We start from the raw sequence: 27,428 nt of genomic DNA, 5'->3' as shown, positions 1-27,428 counted from the left end.
TCAGAACACAATAGATGGATGGCGGTGGGTATTTGTAATAGGAGCGGCCGTGAGCATACTTTGCTCCTTGGTCTTTGCCATTTTTGGCAGTGGAGAAGTTCAGGATTGGAACTGGCCGTCTGGAAAGGCAAGGGCAACCAATGGGCAGGAAGGAGACAAGGAGGAAGACGATGACATGCAAGACCACACTCCAGCACTCAGAAAAGAGAAGGAAGGGAAATGATAGGCTATTATCACAATGCAGAAAGCTAGAATTAAGTTGACAATAAGGAAATGACTGAAGTGAACTTTTAAGTGAGTGTGAATTTGCCCTGGGTGACTTGTGGCATTCATCACTGCCCCCAGACACTGCCCCACGACTGCCAACTGACCAGTGTTTTTGTGCACCTTTTGACCCCATGGCTGACATTATAAGCTTGCATCAATCTCATTAGGCTTTGGGAGTTAAGACTGATACGCTTCCATCGAGTGCTGTGCTCACGGACATTGAAGCTTGCCTGCAGATGGAAGTACGTGCAATTGGATTTTTAAGAGTCAATTGGGTAGCAATGGAGCACAGGAGGGAGGACTTCGTGCAGAGAGGCAATGCTTAATATGGATGCACTCATTACCGAGCCTACTCAGGGAAATGTTTTTCAAAGAGCCAACATAAACTGCATGGAATTCAGTGGTGACAATAACCTGATTGCTAGCATTTAAAATTCTCTCTTCATTTATATAGAAAATGCAAAGCAAAAAGATAAGTATACCCCTTGATTGTAAAAATATTACAGTATTCCATCTATTTTGTACTACTAGCATTAAAACATTGCCAATTCCAAGTAGATAAAACATTCCATAAACTTACTCCATACAGTCTGCACCACTGTGTAATTGTTTATGGATTGAGATCTCTGATCTAACATCTTTAACTTGTCCACTGATGTCAGATGTGTGCAACAACAGGAGTAATAAAGTATAATTCTCATTTTTTAGCTACAGCTATTTTAGTACATATATGTAATATAATATACATAGTAGACTCTCGTTTATACAAACATCGTTATTATGATGAGTTAAATATATCCCTTTTTTGTAAAAATCTGACAGTATTCCATCTACATATTTAGAAAAAGGTGAAGAGGGTGAAAAAGCTAAAAGAAACAATATTAAGATTTTTCTAATGCTTATAAATCACTAATCTAAGTTGCAGTCCCTGCAGTATCAAAAACAACTTTCTTACAAAGTTTGATTTGTGCACAGCAGGATCTAAAATTTCCACTGCACTACAAATTACAAGGCTATTTCGTGTGCACCATGCCCTAAAATTTTAGAATATCTGGGAAGAAAATGGATATTTGGTGAAGGTAATTAAGCCAGGTAGATGGTCAAGCATTCCCAACAGATTGAAGGAAAGAAGTAAGGACATTGAAAGCACCAGAGGTTTGAGAGGTGTGAATCATTCAAAGGAAAAAAAGATGGGGCTCTTACTTCTTATGTTATTAAAAAGATGTGAAGCTGAGGAAGGGCTATAACTTAAAAGACCTAATGACTAACTCTTTTTCCCCAGAATAACTCACGTAGATAAATCTCTTCCTACATAGTAAATATCCATTGGAACCATTATTTCTCAATGGTGAGGTGATGGTCTTCCCGTATAACCTATTTAGGTTGTCAGTTCTTGATAGGGTAACAGAGAGGTATACCACTTTCTCCCTTCATATTATAGATTGTGTGCGCTCGTGAAAGGAGGGACGATAGGGAGCAGTTGCCATCCTCCTTTTTCCGGAGGTTCATTTATCCACCCTCACTGTGGTAACATTCAACCAATCCAAAATATTGTCTGAGATTTTTCCATCTGAATCACTCGCAATTGCCATTATCGAGGAGTCAAATGATATATATGCTCGCTGAATCTCATTATGCAGAATGCCTGATAATCACAGCGTTAAAATAAAGATTTTGTAAGAGAAATTGAACATTCATCGAGGATCTATGCAAGGACCATTGGATTTTTATGGGGCAAATGGGTATTTCGTGATATGCAGCTAGAAATCCCTAACTGGATATGTCACAAATCATCACAAATTAAATTTATCAATGCCCAGAGATCCCTTACATATCTATTTATTCATATTAATAATTGTCATATGACAAGGGGGGATCACGTACTATTAGAGGGGGGCACAAGGAGTAGGTTCTGATGCCAGACCAGGCACGGGAGAATTAATCCATAGAACCAATCAGTGTGACTATGACTACCACTATAGAGGATAGATGACCAGAGAATTTCCCCTGACTAGATTAGTCCATGGTACTTGAATCGATTCCTTTATTTGCTATTTAGGCAATTAGCACAATGTTTTTGTGAGGATAAGGACTGATCTCTATGAATCTACTGCAGCTCTCCGATCGCTGTCATCAAATCTTTCTTCGTTCCCGTGCCCATATTTTTCAGACAAATAAGTCTCAAACAATCTCTTTTTTTTTATTCCAAGCAGGAGCATTAGAGCAATTTAGTATCTAGTTTTGACACATGAGAGAGGAAGAGATGTATGCGGTGAAGACTAAGCAGCCCACTAAATCATGTGCCTTGGCTTCACAATTGGAGCAGAGTCTGTGCAGAAGCAAAATGTGGAGCAACAATTGAGAATATATGTATTCTTGTTATAAGAGTTGGAATGCTAAGAGGAGCCATTATTCCACATAACAGCTATTTTTGCCCAACTTCTTCACTTTGCTGATGAATTCTACTCCGGCTGAAGCTGCTCTAACAGTTTGTAACTTGTTTGCAATCCGATCAGAGGTCTAGTAATTACTTGACCTTAATTGCTAAACAGTTAGGTGTTAGACACATCAAATCATCCAAACATATGCCTTAATTAGTCATTGAGCCTGTATCTAGTGTCCATGATTCCTCTCGCCTGAGGGAACTTGTCATCTTCATGAAGATGTGGAGGATTTTTCAGCTGGCGGAATATTTTTGATAGTGTTAAACTAATTCTTTTTGTCAGCACAACAGCAAATATCCTTTGATCTCAAATTATCCTAGCGGCAATTTAGACAGAAAGATTCATTCATAACATAATTTCTTCATTGCTCAATAGAATGCATTTTATGCAAAATACACAATATCAAGGAGCCTTAAATTATTCTGAATTTGTTTTAATTAAACTAATTGCACTATAACATAAAAAGCATTTATCATAATACATACATGAAGTTTTTGGCAACTATTTCATACAAAATACATTTTTTCGATGATTCTGAAGAGAAAAGTTGACATGAAGTTCGTTAATACAAACCTCAAAATTTTTGGTCCCATGAACTTATGTAGTTACAAAAAGAGTTTACCATGTATGTATAGCTTATATCCCCCAAATCGAACCTGAAATATTTACATACATATTTTTTTAAATCTTGGCACTCCTCTCTTTCTTTCAAATACATATTCCATATTTACAATGTCATTTTGTTGGACTGAATTGGGTAAAAGTGCTTTAAGTAAGTAATTTTCCACAGCATTCTGTATCGTATTTGCTGTGTTGCTGTCCTTAGAGATGATGGATTTGGTCAAGAGTCCTCAAATCAATTTATTGTGGCCTGGATAAAAGGAATCCTGGTGACACTATTGTCACCTTAAGACTGCAATGCAACAATACAACAGAAATGAAAGAAGGGTAAGTGCATTTATCTCTACATTCCAATTAAGCACTGCACGTCACCAGAAACCTTGCACATAAATATGTGCATGGATGCATATGCATCAAAGAGGAAGTTCACCACACGAAAATCATTTGGCTTTTCCATAGTCAAACCAAGATTTTCTGATAGCCACTCAAGTATTCTAATCCCATAATTAGAGGCAAATATTTACGGTGAATAAAATCTTGAAATTTTATCAAATGAATCTTTTGTTTTTGGTTTATAATTTCCAAATTAATTATACTTGGACTAGCTATGGAATAGTCCACAACTTTCGACAGAGCGAAATGATGCCTCAGTAGATTTACTGGCTAAAGCACTCCACTGGAAATCGGTGGATCTGGATTATAATCCCAGTCAAGGCAAATGATTTTTTTCTTCGTAGATTTTTTGCACAGTTAATAATTTTCTTGTATTAACTCTTTTTTTCATAAATAATAAAAAAATTCATTTAAAATGGTTTAAAATATATTTGGTGTACAATCCCATGCCAAAAAGCATACAAAAACACGTTTTAAAGCATGTAACTATGGAAAAAGTAGTTACTGAAATAAAAATTCACCGGCATGCATAAAGTGATAAATCTTTACAATTTTAAATGAAAAAATGCTCAGTCATATCAATGGACAACATACGACATATCAAATATGGTCTTATCAATGAACTTGAACATTATTTGTAGAAAAATGTTTACACCCCTAACGCAAGAAAGGTGTTTAAATTTTCGTTTTTTTCTTCAATGATCATTTTTCATTCTTTGGCAGGTTTTATTATTTTTTTACGTCACATTAAGTATGCTGGAAAAGTCAGCACTTCTAAAATTATTTCCAAATTAATTAAAAAACTTCACCATGGATGATAATAAAAAAAGGAACTAGGGAGAAATGAAGTTTCCTTGGATATCACACTATTACTTAAACCACTTCTTTTTTAAATAGCACCACCTGTGGGTTTCGATAAATTATCATCATCTTCAGGCGCTAATTATGATCTTATTGATAATATTATTACGTGTCAGTAATTTAGGAGAAATGAAGCTTTGCCCGCAGTAGGTAAGGGGTGCTTCCACTAACAGGACATACTGCGTTCTCCAGTGATGTCATGGCAAAATTAGCAGTGCCGGAACGCACTTCCCTTAACTTTCTTTAGAAGTGAAATATTACTCTGTGTTTTTTTATGACAAGTCATTATTTACATTTTATTACTAAATTTTTTGTTTTGGTTACGAATTTATGTATACATGTGTTAGAAATTTTGAGGCAACAAAATTGACAAAAGTGTTATTTGACTATTATTTCTTTTGTAAACCAGTGCCAGAGCAGCATTCTGGCACGTTCCGGCACTATGACACCCCTGCTGTTCTCTCCCTCCCTGGATACCTATGGGGGGGCCCCCTTTGCAGGGTCGCCGCATTGCAGAACATAACAGAATTACTTTTTTATATCATAAGATAGCATTTTCATGTATGTGATCAGTATAAACAAAACTTTCTAAAACTTTGCATGTGACTTGATTATTTTTTTATTACTACATACAACAGTAATGGTAGCTCAAGATATCTTTTGCGCCCCTCCTTCAGTTGTTTCTTTATCTGCCACTGCCTGACCCTGTTCTTTCGCAAAGTGTTTGGTGCTCGAGTTCACATGGTGGCACATGAATCATGCTCGTGGCATGCTATGGCATTTGGAGGAGTTGATCAAACACTTAATTCAAGAAGCAAGGGTAAGACAGCAAAACCTGGGATCAGCACTGGCCTGCTCTCAACGAAAGGCACCAAAAGAACCATAGATCAGCCTGTCATCAGACAGAAGGAGTGCTATTCTTGAAGAAGCCTCCACACAGCACTCAAGCAGAGATAAGGGAATCTTCGAAAATCTCTGCTACTACTGGGATTTGAACCCAGGCCCATAGTGTGGGAAGCTAACTCTAGCTACCACACCTTTCCTGTCATGCTCACTAAGCAACTAACTGTCCGAGAGAAAAACACCACATTGTTGCTTATCAACAGGGCTGTGCTCTCCACTTTTCAAGATTCAAGTGAGGAAAAATTACAGCTCAACTCCCTCTTGATGGCAAGATTATACCTTTTTTCCCGACTGTTGGCGGCTGGACGGTAGAGAGCTAGTAGCCAATCAGAGGTGCTGCCCCCTCCACCCACCTCACAGTTCCCCTCACTTGTGGCCCACCCACGTTGTCAGTCCCTGAAAATGAATATGTTTATGAGGCTGAATGAATGGCGATAACCAACAACAATATGGCAACACTGTGAAATGGAAAGCAGTGTTTACCGTACGGAAGTCAGAGAGAGAGAGAGAGAGACCGAAGACTCCACACTTCTCTACAAACGCATGCCACTCTTCTGCGATTGGCTACAAAAGTGAAAGGGATACAAGCCCATTCAAAGTCACCCACCATCAATTGGGAAAAGGACTATAATGTGCTCCAAAAACGGAGTGTTGAGATGATTCGAGATCTCCGTCACTGTTGATGGTTGGACACTGGAATATTAGGTGTCGTAGTATAGAAATTTTAATTCCCTTACATATATGTGTCAATTCCACGATTTGATGAAACATAAAACATTGAGAAATCTCTTGATTCTAAGCCTAGAATGAAGAAGAAGGCAGAGTTTGGCTTCGGCATTGGGCCTCATAGCAATAGATGCACAAACTTCCCATGAATGATCATAGGCTGCTTCTAGCACTGGCACACAACCAATAAATCAAAACAAAACATGTGTTGATTTAGCCCCTGCCTAAGTGTCACAAAAATGTGGCAGAACACAGTTTCCATGATCATAATTCTGAACTACCTAATACCTCCTATTTTGTTGCCAACAGGCATATCATGATGCGCATATGAATAAGCATTCAGCAGGCACACTAGAGATACCCCTCTCCACAGCGCAGTATGCCTTCAACTTCCCTCTCCAACTATCCCCTATCATTCCGGTCTTTTGACATCCATATACATCAGGGAGCTGCCATGTTTAAGTGACATGGATACAAATGTTTTAATGGAATTTTCTTCCAGTTCTGAACTAAACTTTTCTAGATGAAAACACAATTACACTCCATGTATTCAAGGAAATGATGAAGTAATCCTGTTGGGGTGATATGCCATCTTTCAAAGCCGAAGTTGCTCTCCTTTTGTCAAAATTGGGATATTTTTGACATCACATAGTCTTTAAAAAATGAATAGAAAATCTTGTACTGAGAATAGAAATGACAAAAACCCCACAGGAAAAAATATCTGAATAAGGAGGAAAATTTTGAATCTTGATCTCTAATATCACTCTAGATTCAAGATTCTTTTAAATTCTCACTTGATCTTGTTCAACTAAAAATATCCCTGCTTGCACTGTCCAACTATTCAACAATGGTCATATTCTCAAGTGTTGTATGAGCAAAATAACTTTGAACAAATTCTAACGCATAGACACCAATGATGAAATCCATCCATGAAAAATCATTACACACAGTCAGGATTCAAATTTGGATCTACTATCTGAATTTGGATTCTAATAGTCATGTGAGCTACCTGTTGGCCATCCTCAGGCTGCGATTCCCAGCTAGGGCTAGTGATTTTTTCAATAGTGAATTTCACCCAAAGTATACAATGTATTATTAAAAACCAATAGTTGAAACTTACATTCATCACATCAGTCAACTATCCTGGGTCATGTCAGGATTTTTGGGATGATAGGGGAATTCTTCCAAGCGCTTTCTTTGAGCACAGCTCCTGCGAACCCAGTCCAACGTCACCAGGTGGAATTTTTTGCTCCTCTTGGAATTCACTTCCATCAATCTTTCAATGCCTGGACAGCTGCTAGAGAGAGGGAGGCAATCAGCAATATTAGCAATTAATGCAATAGTAAAAAAGCAATAATTAGCAATTCATGAGTATACCTAATGCATTTGGACACTCTTTGGCGGTTTATCCTTTTTGAATGCCTGAAAAATTGAGCCCATCTTACGATGAGTCACCCAAGAAATAAAATAATAATGAAAAGGAAATATATTCCAAAAAATATCTACTGGAAAAAGATCAAAAGAGACGATCTTTTACCGCCACTATTCAAAGTAACACAAATTTAACACATAATAGTGAAACAAGTAACTTGGAGAGAAGATCATAGGTGACTCAAATAGAGATTATTTTTACTGTCCCAATATATTTATTTTTAAGGTGAGAAAAACTGGTCTTCTACTTGACTCAACCCAGCAAACAGTAACGAAATAATTCAATGAAACTTATGCATTAACTTTGATCCCTCATCCAATGGAACAGATTAGAAGCTGATATCAACATGCAGGTGGATACCCTCATCTTTACTCACTGACTATGCTACAAATTTGACCAACCAAATTATAAAAAAACGTTACTCTTATCACATTGCAGTGCCTTTTAAGCTTAATTTGAAGTAGAGTTTAGGGAAAGAAAAACATCTTTTCATTAAGAAGGGGGAGGGGTCAATGCACATATTCCAACACATGTGTAATCACCTTGACTCCACAATCACATGTGATACTAAGTCATCCAAGTCGTCAGCCACGACTCCGGAGTGTATTTGGAAGTTCGACTTTTCAATGAAGAAAGCCACATCAGTTGGGTTTGAAAGTGGCTCTGTGTCAAATTCCTATTCAAATGAGAAAAAATATGGTCACCATGAACAGAGATTTGAATCTAGATGTACATTGCACCCTTTTTACACCATTTATTTTCACCCTTTATTTTATTTACTCAATGCACTATGTGGATGATGCACATTCAAGTAAAGACACTAAAAGAAAAGATGAACACATTGAGCAATTCTCATACAATGTCTTCCTAAGGTAGAAAGAGCCAACTCAGAATAGGACTCGATTAATGAATTAATTAAAGAACTCAATGAATAGCACTCACATTCCTCCAGAGGCTTCTTGACGAAAGAAAGGATGATAGTAAAATTACAGCAAAAGTCTCATTTACCATTAGTAAAAGGTGTACTTTTTATGATGATACCATTGAATTGGGTCTCCACCATGTGACAATAGTTTTATGAAGCTCTCGCATAGTTACAGCTGTTGGTGATGTTTTCCCTCAGAAAAATAAAACCAGCAACGTACTAATCACCCAAGGGATAAACTATATCTAAGGGACTCCCTTAGATAAAGTGACCAGCAATGGCCAAAAACCAAATGAGTATGGGGGCACACCAAAAAAAAACATCACCAACAGCAATAGTTTTATGAGTCTTATTATTAGAAAAGGGTTATTATATCAAAGAGCAGAAAAGAAATTTGATCAGTAATCTTAAGATTACCAAATATGTTTTTAAAATACCTGATTTTTACAATCAAAGCATCCACGACAGAGTCGGAATATGGAAAATGGGGAAGGCCCAGAAAATAATTCCTGATCCATTTCAGCAATCTCTTCTTGTGTGATGGTCACATGCCCAGACTGAAAAATGAAAAGCACAGGTATTGTTTTGTCACTTTATCAGTCAGAAACTCTTCCTTCCTTAAAAACCATCCACGGTGTACTCTCTGAATGGCAGTATTTAATACATGGGAGGAGAGGCAATAGGGTAATTTCCTTCATCAAAGAAAACGAAAGGCATTGATTGTGATTCCTTACCCACCATTACTGTATTCATAATATACAAATTATTTTGTTTTAGATATCCTAGGTTAGACGAATGGCAATGGTCAACTTTAACCACATTTGAAAAAGGCCAGATTGGCGCCCATGCGATGCCACTCCACATGACGTCACAGGGACCTAGTTTCTATACGAATAGTCAGGAGTTTTACATCGTCTGAGATTACCAATGCATGCATGAGGCACAGAGCTCAGGGAAACATGTCTTAATAATCATCTATTAAAACTGCCTATGGTCGGAAAGTTTCTTTTGTTTGATAAGGTATTAATAATCCTTATTTAAGCGGAGCGCTACCTACTGGCAGGGTACTCTGCTACCTGCTAGCAGCCTGCATCTCAGTGGTGCACATGTCCTCGCCCCGAGGTCACCTCACTTTGCGGCAGCGGGAACCAGAATGACGTCACACGGGCTTTTCCCATCATTCCTATATAGCCGTCGCGTTTTCGCGTGCTTGAAAATTTTCACTTTTCATTTGCAAAAAATAGATATTGTCATTTAAAAATCTAAAAGTTTGAAATGCGTACTCCAGGAGTAATAATCTTTCGAATTAGGCAAAAATAATAATAGGGAACCACCCTATTCTTCAACACTTAGGCTGTGGGAACGTTTTTAAACATTTTGTATTTTTGGGATGGTCAGGGAGAGATAAGCTGAAATAGCAATCCCCACCGTGCGGCATAGTGCACTTGGCCTAAACCCAAGGAGCAATAAAAGTGTTGGGAAACTGAAGAAAAAAGAAAGTGGAGCAATGGTCAAACATTTTAAAACGTTTTTCTACCATCAGCATACTAAACGTATAAAAACGTTTCCACTGTCTAAGGGTTAAAAAATAATTACAGCATAACCGCATTATAAAGAACACATTTCTAACAAAATTTTGCAATTAAAAACAGTTTTCTGTGTTTCCAACAAACTTCACATATAAAAGTATGTAAAGGAGGCAGTTGCATGAGTTCAATGCAAAACCAAACTATGATTTTGGATTTGGAATCATGACTTATGATTTTGCACTATTTGCATGACTTTTGAAGGGAAGGAAAGCAACAGATTAACCAATGAGGTTGATTAAGACATTCTGGTTGGTCACGAGCGGCATTTGGAGTTACAACCTTCTCTAACCGTGCAAAGTTGCTACTGCTCGCAAGTCAACTTACGTGACCATGTGACTGCACGGTAGTTGCCTTCACATGAGCTCTGTGGCAGTGGTTTACAAACAAAGAGGACAGAGTCATGGACACCCCACAATCACAAATCACAAACATAACGGAACATGTGTCACATATTAGCTGCATCCTGGGCAGCTTATGTGTCATGAAGCTGCGTGGGGTGGTGTCTGAAAATTTTTGTTTCTGATGTTGCGCAGTGATTACACGCATCTTTGCAAACTACTATCCTGGATTTGTGATCTCAACCCCTTGCATCAAACAGCCACTGATGAGTGGTTCTTGTAAACCAGTGCTCAAGATTGTTAAAAAATTATTCATCAATAGAAGGTAGCACATGTATTTAATCTTTGTTTTGGATTTTCTGTTCCCCAGCTCAATTTTCAGTTATCATTATCTAATTTGCCACATGGAGATGCCATACAGCATAAGAACATGGTGGACTGGAGTGCCATCAAACAAAACTACAAGCGGACAACTTTTCCACAAATACTACAGCTGACAGACAAATTTATTTCATAGAAATAACATTTTTTCACATCATGGTAGGTAAAAATACTGTTTCTACTAATTACAAAAAGGTACAAGCCTCTTCAAGCATAGATAGAACATGTTCATTGCAATCAACTGATATATTTAGAATATTAGTTAATTATAACTATACCGTTAATAAGAAGACTGTATTCAACATTAACGATTTCTAGTGGATTCATAGGGACTCATATTTCAACCTATGACATCAGATAAATTTTGGTGAAAAAATTACTATATGGGTTCCCTTGTCATTTGCATAGATGTTCCACAGGAGGTACTTCCTCTTCCTTAGATATATTAAATGGGTAACAAATCAATTAGCACAAATGAGATTTGATTTCCAGCTGGAAATTTTAAATCATTTCTTGTTACTGAGTATTGCTAAGTTTTCTTTACTTTCCAAAGATTCTGGGTCTCTAGGCACAGTTACCTTCTGGTACCTTCAAGTATTACACAAAGTGATGCTCCGACAGCAACGTAAGCATGCTGTTTCATAAGAGAAGGAGAATGTCACCAGCTCTATCTCCTACACGGCAAATTTCTAAATACATACTATGCAAGTTCTGAGTGTTGTGATTTGGGAGTCAGACGTTGTTAACATTAACGCCAGATATGCTACAGTCATATTAATTAAAAATAAGAAAATTATTAAGTGGATTACAATACAATGTAAAAATATTTCACACCGCTGAGGCAGATTTAAAAGTATTTTTCGGCATTATTCAAAAGGTAAATTAACCTTAATTTCCTCTAAAATATCACATACTTCACATCAAAATATATTGAAGAGTGAAAGGAAAAATCATTCCTACCTCTGAGTCCATTTTGCCCATGATTTGAACCAATCTCTCATGCGTTAATGGCTCTGTGTAGCTGTCTCCGTAGCAGTCATAGTGTGATCTCATCGAGTGGGCAGCTTCTTTGGTGAGGGCTAGCACCTCTTCTGGTTTCCAGTCAAAGTCCTTGACGCAAGCTGAGTCACTGCTGCAGACATTCACCAGCCAAGATGCACGAACAACATTGTGGTTGCCTGCCTTAATTATGTTCGCCACTCTGATGGGGGCTTCATTGCCAACGACAGCACAGTAAGTGTTCCGACCTACATTATAGCGAGAATTATTACAGTTAAACAACACGAGAAACAATTCAAACTCAAAGAGTCTAATCTTGATTTCAGTACACTTATGTACCTACTTGTTCTATTTACAAAATAATCACAGACTGAAACAGACATGGTGCCCACATGCAATTCAAGCACAATTACCAGTTTCCAAGGCTTCAGTTCTATTAATATCAAGATATTATGTATTGCCATACATTCTACACAAACGAATGAGATATTTTACTAGTTTTATGTAGAATACAGGGATGCCGACTTACAAAAAATATTGGGGGGCCCAAACCGGGGATCTTTCCCCGGAAAATTTTATACGTAGTGAGTTTTAAGTTTTTTAAGCATTTTAGAAGAGTCATATGATCAGCATTAGAACCCTGATAACTCTAATCTCGATATCTGGACACTCTGGGCAAAATTGACAAGCCTGACACTTTTTTCCTCACACCCATAACGAATTATTGAGGGGGTTCGGGCCCCCTCAAGCCCCAAGGAGTCGGCGCCACCGGTAAAATATCATTATTCTGAACTATACCTACTCATAAAGTCATGTAATTAATTAATTAAAATTGTTTTTAATAATATTACAATAAATATGTAAGTGGCTAGACGAAGTAATAGCACATGTACTCTATGTAGTTTCCTAGACAGCAAGTTTTACACTAGAGTTGTACAAAGACTAAGCCGGAGGCAGGCAAATATGTTTACGTCATGATGAAATCTTCTTGGGTTTTCCACCACGTGAGTTGCTTGAAGGTCGATGTTTTGACAACTACCTCTGCCATTGTTCTTAGAGCATGACAATCGGAAATTGGTGCCCTCTCATATATCCGTCTGTTTCACACCAAAAGTTGTCACATTCCCTCTGACATGCTCACGCTAATTTTATGCCTTTCTTCCTTTATTTTTCATAGTGCTGGGTTCTAGGCGTAGCTTGTATCACAGTTGAAGTTTTTTGTTTCCATTCGGACCTGGATCGCTACTTCTTTATTAAATTGAAACTTGAAGGTTGCACGTGGTGGAAGGGCTCCATATTATCAATAACCGACACTTTGTCAATTCCACGATATATTTTTTTTTATTCCAACTGGTTTCAGGTGTCACAGCATGATGCCAAACAGCCGAAACCAGTCGGAATTAAAAAAAATATATTGTGGAGGTATCAGAAATGAAAGACAATGGCAGGTTCCACAATTTATTAAATACTGCGACCGGTTTCAATACCTAGTATTATCATCAGGCACTTGTAATAGAATTATTTCCAAACATATACATATGTAGTAGTCAAGAGGGATGAAGGGGTGGAGGAGAAAATGGTTAACAGCGTCAAGGATTGGGTGGCAGGGGTGGGGAGGTTAAGGGGGATTGGGTAGCAGCGTAGGCCAGTAGGAATGGGAGCGGAGGTGGAGTATGTAGGTGGGGGAGAAAGGGTGAGAAAACACATTGAGAAATACCCTAACCACCTTGTCGTAACCCCCTCGTCCGAGAGAGCGGCAGCGCTGCGATCAGGTCTGCATGCAGCTAGGTTGGGAGCAGACAAGAAAATAAACGACCAGTCGTAGGTTGTCCCTGTGTTTATTAATCAAATTTGGTTGGCAGTGGAGTTGATTATTTGAGTCGTCCGTAGGACCGGGGACTCGTGAAAAATTTTTTCGGAGCTCAAAGGTAGCTCTGGCGGTCAAGGCTCATCAGCTCCGCTTAGCCTGCGTGCGCCGTCTCGGCCCCAGTGTTTCTTGGCCGGTGAGCCGAACAGGATTCGCGTCACTCTTGGGTCGGCGAGCCTCCGGGGTCGCGGCGGCAGGTCCAGGTAGGGCGACGGCGGAGTGTCCACAAGGCTCAGGCGGTAGGCCGGAGGAGTAGGGGCGAGTGGGCTCAGCATCGAGTCGCGGCGGCGTTCCTTCCGGGGCAGCGGGCGGTGGTTGAGGAGTCATCTCCTTCGAAGCGGCGGCGGGGTCCCCAGCTGCAGTTGGCTTCCAGCCTCGCCAATGCGCCCGATAGCTTTGAGGGCGGCGCGGCATCCGTAAGAATGGCCAGCAGCTACCAGGTCCTGGAGTACTCTGCCTCCCACCTCCGTGAGACGCGCCACAAAAAAAAAGATCGGAAAGAGTGCACCGAGGTATCGCACTGCTGCGACGAGCAAAACCCGATGACCCGCCGAGGCATCTCACTGCTGCAGTGGGCTCGTGAAGTTGAGAAGACCAAAGGGGGCGACGAGGTATCTCACGACTGCAATGCGCTAGCTTTGGCTTCCACCTTCACTCTGTATATTCCCGGTCCGAGGGCCCCCTTAATACGGCCCCTGCCTGGCCGTCCGGCCAATGGGAGCGCACCATCCGAAAAAGTGAAAGGTAATTTTCCAACGGGCGGAGGCGGGGGTGGGGGATGAGACGCCGTCCACGTGTGGATGTCATTACGCCCGTGGTTCTTCTGTGCAGGTGCTGGGGGGGGGGGAGGGGGGCTCTTCTCGAATGGGAGATTCGAATCTCTCTACGGAGCGGGCTTTCGGCCATGGCGTAGGCGCACAACAACCTCCTCCCCTAAGTTTCCCTCATAACCCTGACAACTTCGCCCTTTTTTTCTCTTACGCTCCTTCACCCGTGTCTCGATGGTGCGGCCCATCCATCCAATGCAGGCATTTGCACGGAATTTTAGAGTTTCAAGGCAGAGGCAGGCCATCCTTAACTCAGATGAGTTTGTCTCTTAGCTACAAGAAATTTACAAACAACTCCTCGTAGTTCAGGAAATAAAAGCATACATAATTCCAAATTTCAAGATTTTTAAGTGTGGGTGGACACTTGAGTGGGTGATAAATATGAGTAAGAGAAAAATCAAATACAAACACATTGCTCAACCTGAAAATGGACACTGCTTGAGACTCCTGGCTCTCGCAATAAAGCAAACTAATGTGAGCAAACAATCACTCTATCTTGACGAAGGCTACGCTGGTTTCCCATCCAGATGACTTTGACATGGCTGTTGCCACTTCAGAAACCAAATGGGTTTCCACATTTGGAGATGATGAATGGTCCTAGCCAGGGGCGCAGCTAGGAATTAAGGCTAGGCGGGGTTTTAGGCACAACTAGACCTGGGGTGTGTGGTATACCCTCCAAGATAAGCAGGTGCGGGGGCCCTCCCCCAGAATTTTTTTAAGATAAATGGTTCAAAATGGTGAGTTTTACGGCTTTCGGAGGGATATTTTATTAATCCTTACCCTCTTCTATAAGTATATTAATCAAATGAAGTAAAATGGATTAAACTTATAAGTTTCTCTGAGCTCTGGGGGGAGGGTTTTATCCCCCAAAACCCCCCCCTCACTGCGCCACTGGTCCTAGCGATATTTATATTCACTCTCGGTCGCTAAGTCCTCCTAGATTGGCTGGTTGGTGCCTGTTGTGGACCAATCAGATCCTCTTCAAAGTTGGCTTCCAGGCATTGCTGAGCATGCACATAAGTTAATTTCTTCAAACCAGATTTCAATGAATTCCAGTTTTAATCCCTCCCAGAATTTTATCTTGTGGCACAAGACTTTTATCTGGTCCCAATGTAAGGCATGGTCTGTTACAGCAGAATTTTTTTTGGTTGGCAGAGTCTGATGTGTCTTTGATGTTCCTTTAACCTTGTTGTTTCCACTCTCCCTGTCTCCACCAAGGGCACTTGTTCACACACACATGGTATCCAGTGGATGCCTGGAAATGTGAGTCCAAATGGACTCAAAATTGATCTTTTTGGCCCTCAGTAGCCTTTGGCCTCTTTAAGGTAAAACGCCAGCCCAAAAGTAGGAATCAAATCCATGCCTATTGATGTTTCTTGAAATTTTTCCCCGAAACCATTGCAATGACAACACTCACCCATTGGACCTTCCGAGATGCTATATGCCAGGAAAATGCGAGAGAATACTTCAAACAAGCTACACTAATGAAGCAGCACTCATACTTCAAAGAGGGCCCATTACTTCCACTAGCAGGTGAGTTAACTTTCTGGCATAATTTGCCAAACTCATTTAATTGTATAGAGGTGGCAGTTTTCAAATACTTTTCAAGGATATTCACCTGGATTTTGAGCAATAGTTCCACCAAACTGTACGACCAATGTTTCCAGTTGCTGCTTGGAAAACTTCTCATTCCCATTAAGAACACAGATTTCCTTTCCCTGAAGAGAATCTGAAATCTAAAAATTGAAATTAACATTCATCCACAAGACAACACCATTCTTGAACAGGGTAATTTTGGCTGATAAAGAAATTATAACACATAAACACATTTACAATGCATAATTGTCCATGATAAGTTTGTGAATATCCACTCACTTCATTTTATCCTATAGTGAAAATTCTTTAAAAGACTGTGAGCTAATAGCAGATAGATGATAAGAGTATAAACAGAGAAAAACTGAACACAAATTATATGTAGATCGTGTAAAGTGACTGAACAGTAGTTGAATATTTCTGAAACATTAGATACTATAAAAGAAAGCATGGCAGTTCAGGCTGGACTATAAATAAATAAGCATGTTAGACTGTGGTATGTAATGCCAAAGAGAATCAAGTGCCATTAATTATTTTTCCACTCAACAAGGCCCTTTTTTAAATAGCAGGCCTTCGCACTTGAGTCTCCCTAATTTGGTTTCAACAATTATGCATTCCACATACTCTAATCGTGCGTTCAGAGATGAAGAATTCCATACCATCTCAAGAGCAGATGCATCAATCCCTCGAAACTTCTCTGGCAGTGAGGCCTTCCTGACTGATGCCATCTTCATCCTTTTTCGCGGGGATGTATCATCATCTCCAATATGCCTTGAATACAACTTCCCAGAAGCCAACTGCAATTTGATAATTTTCATAGGTATTCCAAGAGTGCAAGTACAGATTCATTTGTCCTAATGACTAACTCAGAACCAAAGGGAATCATTTAAGTGACGACTGTAACAATCAAACAAAAACAAACTTAACAAGATAGAAACAGCCATAGTAATTTACTTATTAATTTCTGTTGTTCTCCCTTGTTACCATGATTTTCCACCAGGTAAACTTGTTAAAAAATCAATCAAAAACAAACATAATTGAAGAACTGCAGACTTAAAAATGTTAAGAGAAAATATTGTTAAAAAAAAGTGAGCTTTAGTAATTGAAATGAAGGTGCTCATGCATCATGGAAAGATGATTGATCCAACTGACTGAATGAATTGGATAATTTTAGAGGACTAGTTACTGAGAAAACATCAATATTTTGAAATATTTTCATAAAAAACATCATTTTCCATGCAGAAATTTTATGGGAGAACGTTGTATTCTTGTTCAGCAGCCAAAAATATCTAATGATACCAAAATTTCTCTCTCCATCACAACTTCACAACCAAAACTCCCAGACTCCTGGGGTATTGATTTTTTAAATAATAAAATTAAATTTGCAACCAGTGCAAATAAATGTTAGCATTTTATAATTAATTATTTTGCACCAAGAATGTGCAGAGATAGCAAATGAGAAGCGCAATGTCAGTAAAATGTTTGCAGCATTACCCCACCATTTGATATGCCAATCACACATGATTCATATCACCCATTACAAGACTCAACCAAATGGAAGGGTACCTAGGAGGAAGGCCGATGCCTTTGATGCATGTACTTATATATTCATCCATTGAATAAATACTGATAATCCTCCCTTACAAAAAGTCATTTTTCCCCTTGCACTTAGAAAGGTTAAGGCCTCAACAATTCAGTGCATCAAAAATCATCCCTAAAGTATGGCATTTTCGTGTAAAGGTAACCCATAATCTAATCTAATTGGTTACCACGTATCAGTGAAGGCTAAGAGGTGTCATGGAGATGTATATATATCACCATGACACCTCTTAGCCTTGACTGATTGTTGGTAACGAATTAGATTAGATTATGGGTTACCTTTAAAAAATATGCCATATTTCAGGGATGACTTTTGGAATGTATGCATGTATGCCAGTGACACATGAAGTCACTTTCAAATTCATCCATCAACCCTTTCACTGCTGTGAATGAACCTGGTATGATCGCACGACACCCACATGGCAGAAATACGTCTCAGATACGTCTCTGAGACGTCTCGAATATCACATGTTCCATCTCAGAGACATTCTGAGAGCTTCAGAGACATCTCTGAGACTTCTCTGCGATGTCACTATGTCCAAAAAAATGGTCTCTGAGATGTCTCATGAGACTTTGTGCTATGGTATGCTTTAAATTTAGGCAAAAAAATAATTAAATGCAAATTATACACCTATAGCCTACTTTTCTCGATCATTTTTAGTGACAAATTTTGTGATGGATAACCTTTCGAAAATAAGAAACCCATATTAAATGTCGTGATTTTAATAATCAAAACTGCAGAATTGCACTGAAAAATATATACGGAAGGCATTGGTGGCGTTTAAATACGTTTTCTTTTTTAATTCCTGAACGTCTCATGATTACATCTCCGAGACATCTCTGGGACATATGCGATATTCGAGACATTCGAGACCATAACGAGTCTCTGAGAGGTTCATTGCGTGTGTCTGAGAGGTTAGTTCATGTGGGCAGGCTGCAGTGAACATATCTTAGCATGCAGTGAAGCCCTTCACTTTTCCACTGCATGTGACGAAGCTTAGAGGAAAGTGAGCCGCAGCGAAACGGTTAAAGTACGCTAAGAAACATTTACCTCCCGCAGTTGATGAAATTCAGAGGTGGTCATGCAGTCACACCAGCGCTTGTCGTACCTCACACATTCCACACGAGGAAAGCGCAGCGTGTATCCAGTCTTGAAGGCATCAGACCGTGCAATTTCAGTTGCTTTCACCTAGATTTGGTCAAAATTTTAATCTCCAACACTAATGCATTCATTGAAAGACAATAGACATATAGGTATAACCATATGCATAAAAGTTCTTGCCTCAATGATCTGACCACACGAAAGAGGCAGCCATTAAGCCCATTAAATGTAACATAAGGAATATTAAAAAGGCAGACATGCATTATGAAAGAGGCTTACTTCCATCACGACTGATAAATCATTGCTTAAAAGAGTGGTCATTTCAACAAAGAACAGGTAATTCAAGAAAACTTTGTAAACTTGACGCCAAAATTCAAAACGATGTTAGATGATAGCAATAAAAAAAACATGACTGTAACATCAGCATGGAATAGCAACTTCTTCCCAGAGTCACAATTTGTTTGTGTTTGTGTGTGCACATGCGTGTCCCCCTCACAGGTCCCACCACCTCCTCTCCCATGTTCCCCTCATCGCTTCCATCTCATTTTGCTGATAAGAGGAGGCCACGAATGGTCACATGACCACCATCAGAGCAGACCGAGTGTTTCCCTTCTGTGCATGAGCCAGGTGCACATGTGCGCTCAATGGACACAGAGCCTGAAATTTGCTTCAAGGGTGGCTGGGGTGTTGCGTAGGTCCCCAGTGCTGAAATTTTGTAGTCAATTCACATGCATAGGAAAACCACACATTTCATCACAATAGCAGCACATTTTCCTGTGAATAATGCTGAAATATAAATTCAATGCTGGTTTTTTGCAGACATTGTTTATTCTAGGATAGATATTTCTCAAAGCACAGCATAACAAGTAACTAGCCTGGCTACGCCAACTGATTTTTTAATGGAAAATTTCAACTTTGGAGTCAATTTGCACCCAAGCACTTGACTGCATAGGAGGTTCTTGATACATATGTATCATGCTCATGAAAGGAATTATATCAAAGGAAAAAGGGAAGCAAAGGTAATTACCCAATAGATGCCGACTTCCGACTTCCATCATGTGTGTCAACAGATGATCCCAATTATAAACACATCAGGAATGGAAGAGTTGGTGCCAAAATAGAAACGTTTATATTTTTACCTGAGGACCCCATGTATTCAGGAATTGGTTTTGAGTGGCACATAAACAGCATGATTGGCTATTAATTTTCAGCAATATCAAAACCAAATACATACATACATAGCTTACTTAATGAAATGTATGGTTTTCTGATATACATATGTACACAAATAGGGTAGTTTCCTTCATCAAAGAAAACGAAAGGCATTGATTGCGATTCGTTACCCACCATTAGTGTATTCATAATATACAAATTATTTGGTTTTAGAAATACCGGTTTAGACGAATAGCAAGGGTCAATTTTATCCTCATTTGAAAAAGGCCAGATTGGCCCATGCGATGCCACTCCACGTGACGTCACAGGGACCTAGTTTCTATACGAGTAGATAGGAGTTTTTCATCGCCTGAGATTACCAATGCATGCATGAGGCACAGAGCTCAGGGAACCATGTCTTAATAATCACCTATTAAAAATGGCTAAGGTTGGAAAGTTGTCCTCGTTTGATAAGATATTAATAATCCTTATTTAAGCCAAGCACTACCAGCTAGCATCCCCTATAAAAAATGGTATAAAACTGTTTCAAATTTTTATACATTGCCATGGCAATGTATAAAAATTTCAAACAGGTTTATACAATTTTTTCATAGGGGATGGTACTCTGCTACCTGCTAGCATCCTTCATCGTATCAGCGCTCAAAGCCTCGCTTCAAGGTCACCTCACTTGCGGCAGTGGGAACCAGAACAACGCCACATGGAGTTTTCCCGGCATTCATACTTAGCTGTCGTGTTTTCGCGCGCTTGAAAATTTTCACTTTTCATTTAATTGCAAAAAATGCATATCGTCATTCAACTATCTAAAAGCATGAAATACGTACTCCAGGAGTAATAATCTTTCGATTTAGGCAATAAAAAAATAAAAGGAAACCACCCTATTGACAACAAAATATTGATATGGGCAACCAGCACACCACACAAGCTCCCCGCGAAGCAAACAGACTACGCAGGCTACCCCAGAGGCAAAATTCTGGTAGTGTTACGGAGCAGTACATACAGTAATTGAAAATAATACACACATAATTCTTTATGAATATTTGGAGAGATTTTTCTGTACTGATACATTGCACATGTATCAAGTCCACACAATTCCCTTCGCAAAAGGGATATGTCGTCAGGGCCTTTGGGGCTTTTGGCTGGGACTCATGATGGGGCCCTCCTAACTGGGGGGATATCAAGGGTCTTCCCCTAGAACATTTTAGAAAATTACATTCCCCAAAGTGGTTTTTGACACTATTCTATATATTAATAACTAGTTAAAATTAACCAAAAATAGCAATTTCGTTAGAAAAACATAGTGCGGAAAGTGATAATTTTTCCGCTTAAAAAATGTTATAATGCAAATCTAAAAAAAAACGTCTAAAATAAACTTTTCAAATAATTTTTTCAAAAGAGCATCCGGTTTCCTTTATTCTTTGACGCATTTGTTCAATTTATTTTTCTATGATCTTTTATACTAAGTATGTTGTAAATAAAGAAAATTAATTTTAATAAAGAAAAAGAATTTTGTAATCGCAAAATAAATTTGATAGCAGCAATCTGAGTCTTTTTTTATTTCACCTTCCACGATAGAAGCGAGCATTGTGGGGGCCCCCTAACCTTGGAGTCCCTTGGCGACCAGCCGACCGACAGTCAGACTGCCCCTGGATATGTAGAACACTGCACCAAGCAGTGTGTGCTGGATCTAAGTTTTAGCACCAGCCGCCATTTGCCACCCGAGTGAACAAATGAAGGGACAAGCAAGCATGTGTTGGGTGGGAGAGGGTTGCCCCCTCTGAACCCCTACCTTGAGGACGCACGACTTGCAAGGGGGGAGCCACACGTCTGGACGCTCCTTGGTCCAGACAATGCCTGCCTGCTCATGCGACGCATCGTTTGGTTTCACCTCTTTCCAGTAGGGAGCTATCTTTCCCAACAGCTCCTCGAGTTCATCAAACGAATACCCAGAGCCAACACGACCCACCGAATGAAATTCCTTCGGATCCTCTCCTAGAAAGAGAGAGTCAAGGGATTGGTTAGTTTAGTAATCTCCAAGATGTTCCATACACAGTGCATAACCGTCTCAGATGAGAACTCGACCATCCAAAATCCACCTTCCAGCAGAGCGGATGCCAGTATGGTCCCCTAGCTCCAAGGTGACGTTACCTTTCGAGTACTCGAAATATTACCCTACATTCAAAACTTGCCTGGCCCCAGTGTGGACGTTGGTTTTGGGAATGGGCGAGTCTATTTTGGAGAAGTACCAACACACAGGGGTGTAGATTGAAGTTTCCATTTTTGCTAGGGACTTCATTCTATTCTAGGCTTAAGCTTGACTCGGTCCAAAGCGCTTCACCTCCCCTCCCAAGTTCCCCCACCACTGCCACTCCACTCAATGGAGTTCTGCGCATTCAGGGGCCAGCAAGTTTTGACAGGACATTAGTCAGTTGATCACAAGTCCATCCTTGTCATACGATCAACCAGTCTAGAATACTGGCAAGAATAATAATAGCCTATTAAAATTATTTAAATGAAAAAGAACTTTGTATACTAACAAGTAGCAATGTTTCAATTTCCCACCAATGGTTGGTAGACACTCAAGCACACAACCTAATTCACAAGGGATGGCAGTCATTTTGGACACGTGAAGCTCCTCATCCTTCTTGTATTGAATTATGTACATGACATACAAAATAATTGATGCTTTGATATTCAGATGTATCAAAGGTTCATAGAATCTATTACACATTCATTTAATAAATAATTGAAAACTATTAAAATCATCTTCCTTGCCGATTATAAATATCAAGATATCCACTGATTCCTTGGGTATGCTAAACAAATTAAACACTTCAAGATTGTTCAGATACTTTAAATTGTGGTGCTTGAACACTCACTACTAGCTAGCAATCCAGTGTAAACATAGCACATTTTTGTTTGATGCACCGGGTGCAATGATAAATGGAATATGATCGTGTGAGGCCAACTTCAGATTGCCAAGACAGTGTAGTCAGCATTGTGTAAATGTTCATAACAATGAAAGCACAGCAAGCAAATGTGATGTGAGATTACCCAAGGATGAAGGTGGCACAGCAACACCAAGAAGGAAGTGGCTGATGATGCCTTTTCCTCTTCCTCCCCCATAAAATCCACCAATGATGAGCAGATCCAACGTGTCACACACCTCACCAATGTACTGCAGATGAACAAGGGTAAATACTTCCATTTAAAAATATCATTAGATACCAACATATGAAGCCTAAAATTCCATTATGGCAAAGTTTTGAGACTGCACTATTTTTCTGCGCCTCTTCAAAGCTACCAAAAGCCATCATTCCAGCTATTCTGCATAAATAGCAGGAATTTACTGTATTTAATATTAATTCACAGAAAAATATCTAAAACAACAGCTGGCCTCATAAGACGCATGGAAGCTGTTCATTCCACATTCCTGCCAAGTGCCACTTTGGAATTCAGGGCTTCATATGTATCCATAATCAAGGCATTTCAATGAAAAACTTTAAGATAATTAAAAGTCACTAGAGTTATATGTGTACTCCCTTGGGAAAAATTCTAGCAACATTAATTGGCAAATGACTGATTTCCACCAGTTTGCACTTAAATTTAAGGGTGAAATCTCTTGGTAGCCTTTACCAGGAACATTTAAAAAACCATTTACCATTACATGTTAAAAAAATCATTGATCAATAACTGATGAGCTAACTGTTAAAAATACGGAGAAAAGAAGTTCAGTCACTAGTGGATGCCTTTTTTAAATGGCTGTATTTCACGAAAAGTAGACAAAGTCACAATGAAATGAAAACACTCTAATACAACCTTGAGTATGGTATATATTGTAAAACATTAGTTATTAGGTTTCACAATCAATTCACCTCTGGTTTGATCTTGTACCATCCACCCTTACGCTCTCGTGGTCTGTATAAAGATGTCGGCTCCTTGAGTATAATGCCTTCCTCCCTTGCATCTATAGCCTTGTTCAGGGCGTCAACTATATCCTCCCTGCCAAGAGAGCATTACATCTCATCAAAAATCATCATGCAACTAAAGTTATCCAATTAATAGAAAGACTGCATGGTTGGGGGTCTTTGTCAGATGCCCTGGCACTTATGTGTGGTGTTTACACATCCATTGCCATTGCACCAACCCTGGCTGCCACAGTCAAACAAGAGCATCATGGTTAAGTTACTAATTGTCTCCCATCCAACCCAATGGGCCCAATTTGGGCCCTAACCCCAGCAAACTAAAGAAAAACAATCACCTCACCTAGTGCTCCAACAAGTTAAACTAAAGAATTATCATGTGTGTCACTCAATTACGCCAATGCCTGAGAGCACTTTTTCCACTGGAGACACAAAATTGACTCCATCCATTGTAAACACAACACTTAGATACCTACCATTCACATCCAACTATGAGTTGAACCATTATTACACAGAGAAAGAAGATTAGACAGATAATATCTGGCTTGAAATTATTTACAAAAACTTCAAGATCACAATCTTACGGCACAAACATAGAATGCTATCATAAAGAACCTTTACATGCATTGCTATTCCGTCAGTTTTTTGGCGAAGCTTGGGAAAAAAATGTTACCACAGTATGTACCACTGCATATTCTGACCGAAATTCATAAGTGATCGCCAACACCTCTGCTAATGAATATACGAAAGGAAGCATAATCCTCACAAGACCCTTTCAACTGTTCAATCTCAACAGATAGATCAGTTTTCTCTGCCAATTCTTTCTTAATATAATGGAGCACCTTGTTGCTTGTAGTGTTGAGACAAAAGTTCCACACATTACACATACGCAATTGCTTTGAGATATTCAAAAGGAAGCAGATTATTTCATAATAACACATGGTTGGGATAGGACAGACATAGCAACATGGGTATAACCATCATTATTCACGTCAGTGGTTCACTGAGACACTATCACAGCTATCATTGCATTTATCTGGAGAAATTAAAGTAGCATATTCGTAAATAGGATCGGGGGTTGGATTATCAATGGAACTGGAAGAAATCTGCGCAATGGATTCACGTTTGCAAGCTGCATTCCATGCAACTAATGGTTCTCATGCAACAGCAACGGGTCATAGATTACTATGAATCAATGAACGAGATATGTCATAGCATTTTCTGAAAATTTCACTCGCCAATGAACATACCTTTTAGTGACTTCTCTTGTCACAGGAGAGTATGCAATGACTCCCTCTTGGCATCTGAAGATTGACTTCAAAATAGGAATTCTTTCATTTAAAGGTTTACCAGTGAGAACTTGGCCATTGTAGTACAGAACATCGAATGCACAGAAGCATGGCTGATAACGCTGATTCTGCACATTTCCATCATCATTCACTTTGGAGCACTTCAGTTTCTTCACATCAAAGCAATGCCCTGAGAATAAATGGTATACCCGTTAATGAAATACCACAAAATAAATACATAACCTAAAAAAAATTTACACCTTGGGAGTAGCAATGGAGAATCACGGTTAAGAGCTACAATATATAGTATCATAGTTTTGTTTCATATTAAATGTTGTTAAATTGTATAGTTAATCTATATTTCTGCGGTTTTCGGCTGGTTTTCTGCATGGGTACCTGTGCCGACCAGTGAGGAGCAGTATGTGGAGCTAGAATGTGAGCAGCCTATGCAGCCAACCGACATTCAACCTGAGGAGCTGAGGATAGAGTCGTCTTTGGTGGAAGAGGAGGACCCTGAGGCATCCTTGTCCCCTGATCCTGCTGATGATGAACCAAGGTATCCTAGGAGGGAACCTCATCCTAAAGAATATCCTGATTACATCCTGTATCAGGCTATTGTGAAGGAAGGTAAGGAATTGACGGTTGATGAGGCACTGAATGGAGCAGATTCTGCTCAGTGGAAGGCAGCTATGGACTCTGAATACGAGTCTCTTAAGCGAAATGGTGCTTGGGTGCTTGTGGATTTGCCAAAAGGCAAGAAGGCAGTCGCATGTAAATGGGTGTTCAAGGTAAAAAGGGATGCCGATGGGCTTGTTGACCGGTATAAAGCACCTCTTGTTGCTAGGGGCTTCACCCAGAGATGTGGCATTGACTACGAGGAAACTTTTTCCCCTGTAGGGAGATGTTCCACATTAAGATTCTTAATTGCCCTTTCAGTGGAAATGAACTTGGACATTAATCACTTGGATGTGTCCACAGCCTTCCTTAATGGTGATCTTGTGGAGAAAGTGTACATGGACCAGCCTGAGGGCTTTGTTGTTAAAGGGAAGGAAAACAAAGTGTGCTTGCTGAAACGGGCAATTTATGGTTTAAAACAATCATCAAGAGCATGGTACGATAGGATAAATCTTGTCTTGTCTGAAATGGGGTTTGAAAGATTGGAAAGTGAACCTTGTGTGTATTGTAAAAAGGGCAAATCTATTCTTGTGATCACTTTGTATGTTGATGACATTTTCATTTTCAGCAACAACTTAAAAGAGAGAGATATGCTAAAATTGAAACTCATGTCCAAATTTGAGATGAAAGATCTAGGTGAGGCAAAGAGTGTATTGGGCATGAGAGTACAGAGGCAAGATGGTAAAATTATGTTGGACCAGAAGAGATACATAGAAGATGTCTTGAGAAAATTCAATATGTCTGAGTGTAAATCTGTCTGTACACCTATGGAAGTAAGTCATGAGTTGTTCAAAGGTTCTGAGCAACAGCCTGATGAAGTGAGCAAATTGCCATATCAACAATTGATTGGGTGTTTGATGTATTTAGCTGTGTGTACTAGGCTAGATATTTTGCATGCTGTTGGAACCCTAAGTAGATACAATACTTGTTTTGGGTTGGAGCACTGGAAAAGTGCCAAGTGTGTGCTACGATATTTAAAGGGTACATTGAACCATGCCTTAGCGTTCAAGAAAACAGGTGAAAGTGTTGTTGGTTTTGTGGATGCGGACTGGGCTGGTGATAAGCGTGACTGAAAATCCTGCACAGGGTTTGCCTTTAAATTGGCAGGTGCTGCTGTTTCATGGGAGAGCCGAAAACAAAGGACTATTGCCCTGTCAAGCACAGAGGCTTGCTCCGGTATGGCTCTCTCCGAAGCAGCAAAAGAGTGTATGTTCCTTCACAGCCTGTATAAAAGTATTTTGGGGGAAGAGAGAACAGTTGTGCTGTTCAATGACAACCAGTCGGCCCAAAAATAAATGAATGTGCATGAATCACATGTTTCATAGTAGAACGAAACACATTGACATTCGTCATCACTTTGTGAGAGAAGCTGTCAAATCAAATGTTGTTAGACTGAATTACTTAAATACCCAGGATAAGACAGCGGACATCTTAACAAAGCCATTGACCAAACCGAAACATGAAAAATTACAGTAAAACTTTGATTTTACGCAGTTGGAGGGAC

At 39.5% G+C, this 27,428-nt stretch overlaps 2 protein-coding genes across 4 annotated transcripts in view; one reads left to right on the top strand and one right to left on the bottom strand.

The window, feature by feature from the left end:
- Nucleotides 1-974, top strand: part of LOC124156538 (sialin-like) — a 102,196-nt gene extending 101,222 nt beyond the window's left edge. The window contains exon 11 of the mRNA XM_046531137.1: nt 5-974. Coding sequence (XP_046387093.1) covers nt 5-223 — 219 coding nt within the window. The 3' untranslated portion in view covers nt 224-974. The remainder of the gene's footprint in view (nt 1-4) is intronic.
- Nucleotides 975-2,161: 1,187 nt separating this feature from the next.
- The window catches only part of LOC124156533 (DNA ligase 4), a 50,619-nt gene continuing 25,352 nt past the window's right edge, over nt 2,162-27,428 (bottom strand). Inside the window, exons 7-19 of one of the 3 annotated variants that reach the window (XR_006864344.1) lie at nt 25,211-25,439; nt 23,913-24,039; nt 23,092-23,215; nt 21,827-22,029; nt 18,817-18,954; nt 16,826-16,963; nt 16,192-16,309; nt 11,841-12,127; nt 9,010-9,129; nt 8,190-8,323; nt 7,336-7,512; nt 5,769-5,885; nt 2,162-3,624 (exon numbers count right to left, since the gene is read on the bottom strand). Coding sequence is in view for 2 of the 3 variants with exons in the window: in XM_046531126.1 (XP_046387082.1) it covers nt 7,350-7,512; nt 8,190-8,323; nt 9,010-9,129; nt 11,841-12,127; nt 16,192-16,309; nt 16,826-16,963; nt 18,817-18,954; nt 21,827-22,029; nt 23,092-23,215; nt 23,913-24,039; nt 25,211-25,439 (1,781 nt within the window). In the remaining variant the exon portion in view is untranslated. Of the gene's footprint in view, nt 3,625-5,218; nt 5,886-7,335; nt 7,513-8,189; nt 8,324-9,009; nt 9,130-11,840; nt 12,128-16,191; nt 16,310-16,825; nt 16,964-18,816; nt 18,955-21,826; nt 22,030-23,091; nt 23,216-23,912; nt 24,040-25,210; nt 25,440-27,428 lie in introns of those variants that run through there. The other 2 variants (XM_046531126.1, XM_046531127.1) reach the window with 2 other exon arrangements.

The sequence above is a fragment of the Ischnura elegans genome, chromosome 3 (genome assembly GCF_921293095.1).
Source record: "Ischnura elegans chromosome 3, ioIscEleg1.1, whole genome shotgun sequence".
In the NCBI taxonomy this organism is placed as follows: Eukaryota; Metazoa; Arthropoda; class Insecta; order Odonata; family Coenagrionidae; genus Ischnura; species Ischnura elegans.
The sequence above is the reverse complement of the archived record's forward strand: the minus strand, read 5'-3'. Positions and strand labels throughout refer to the sequence as shown.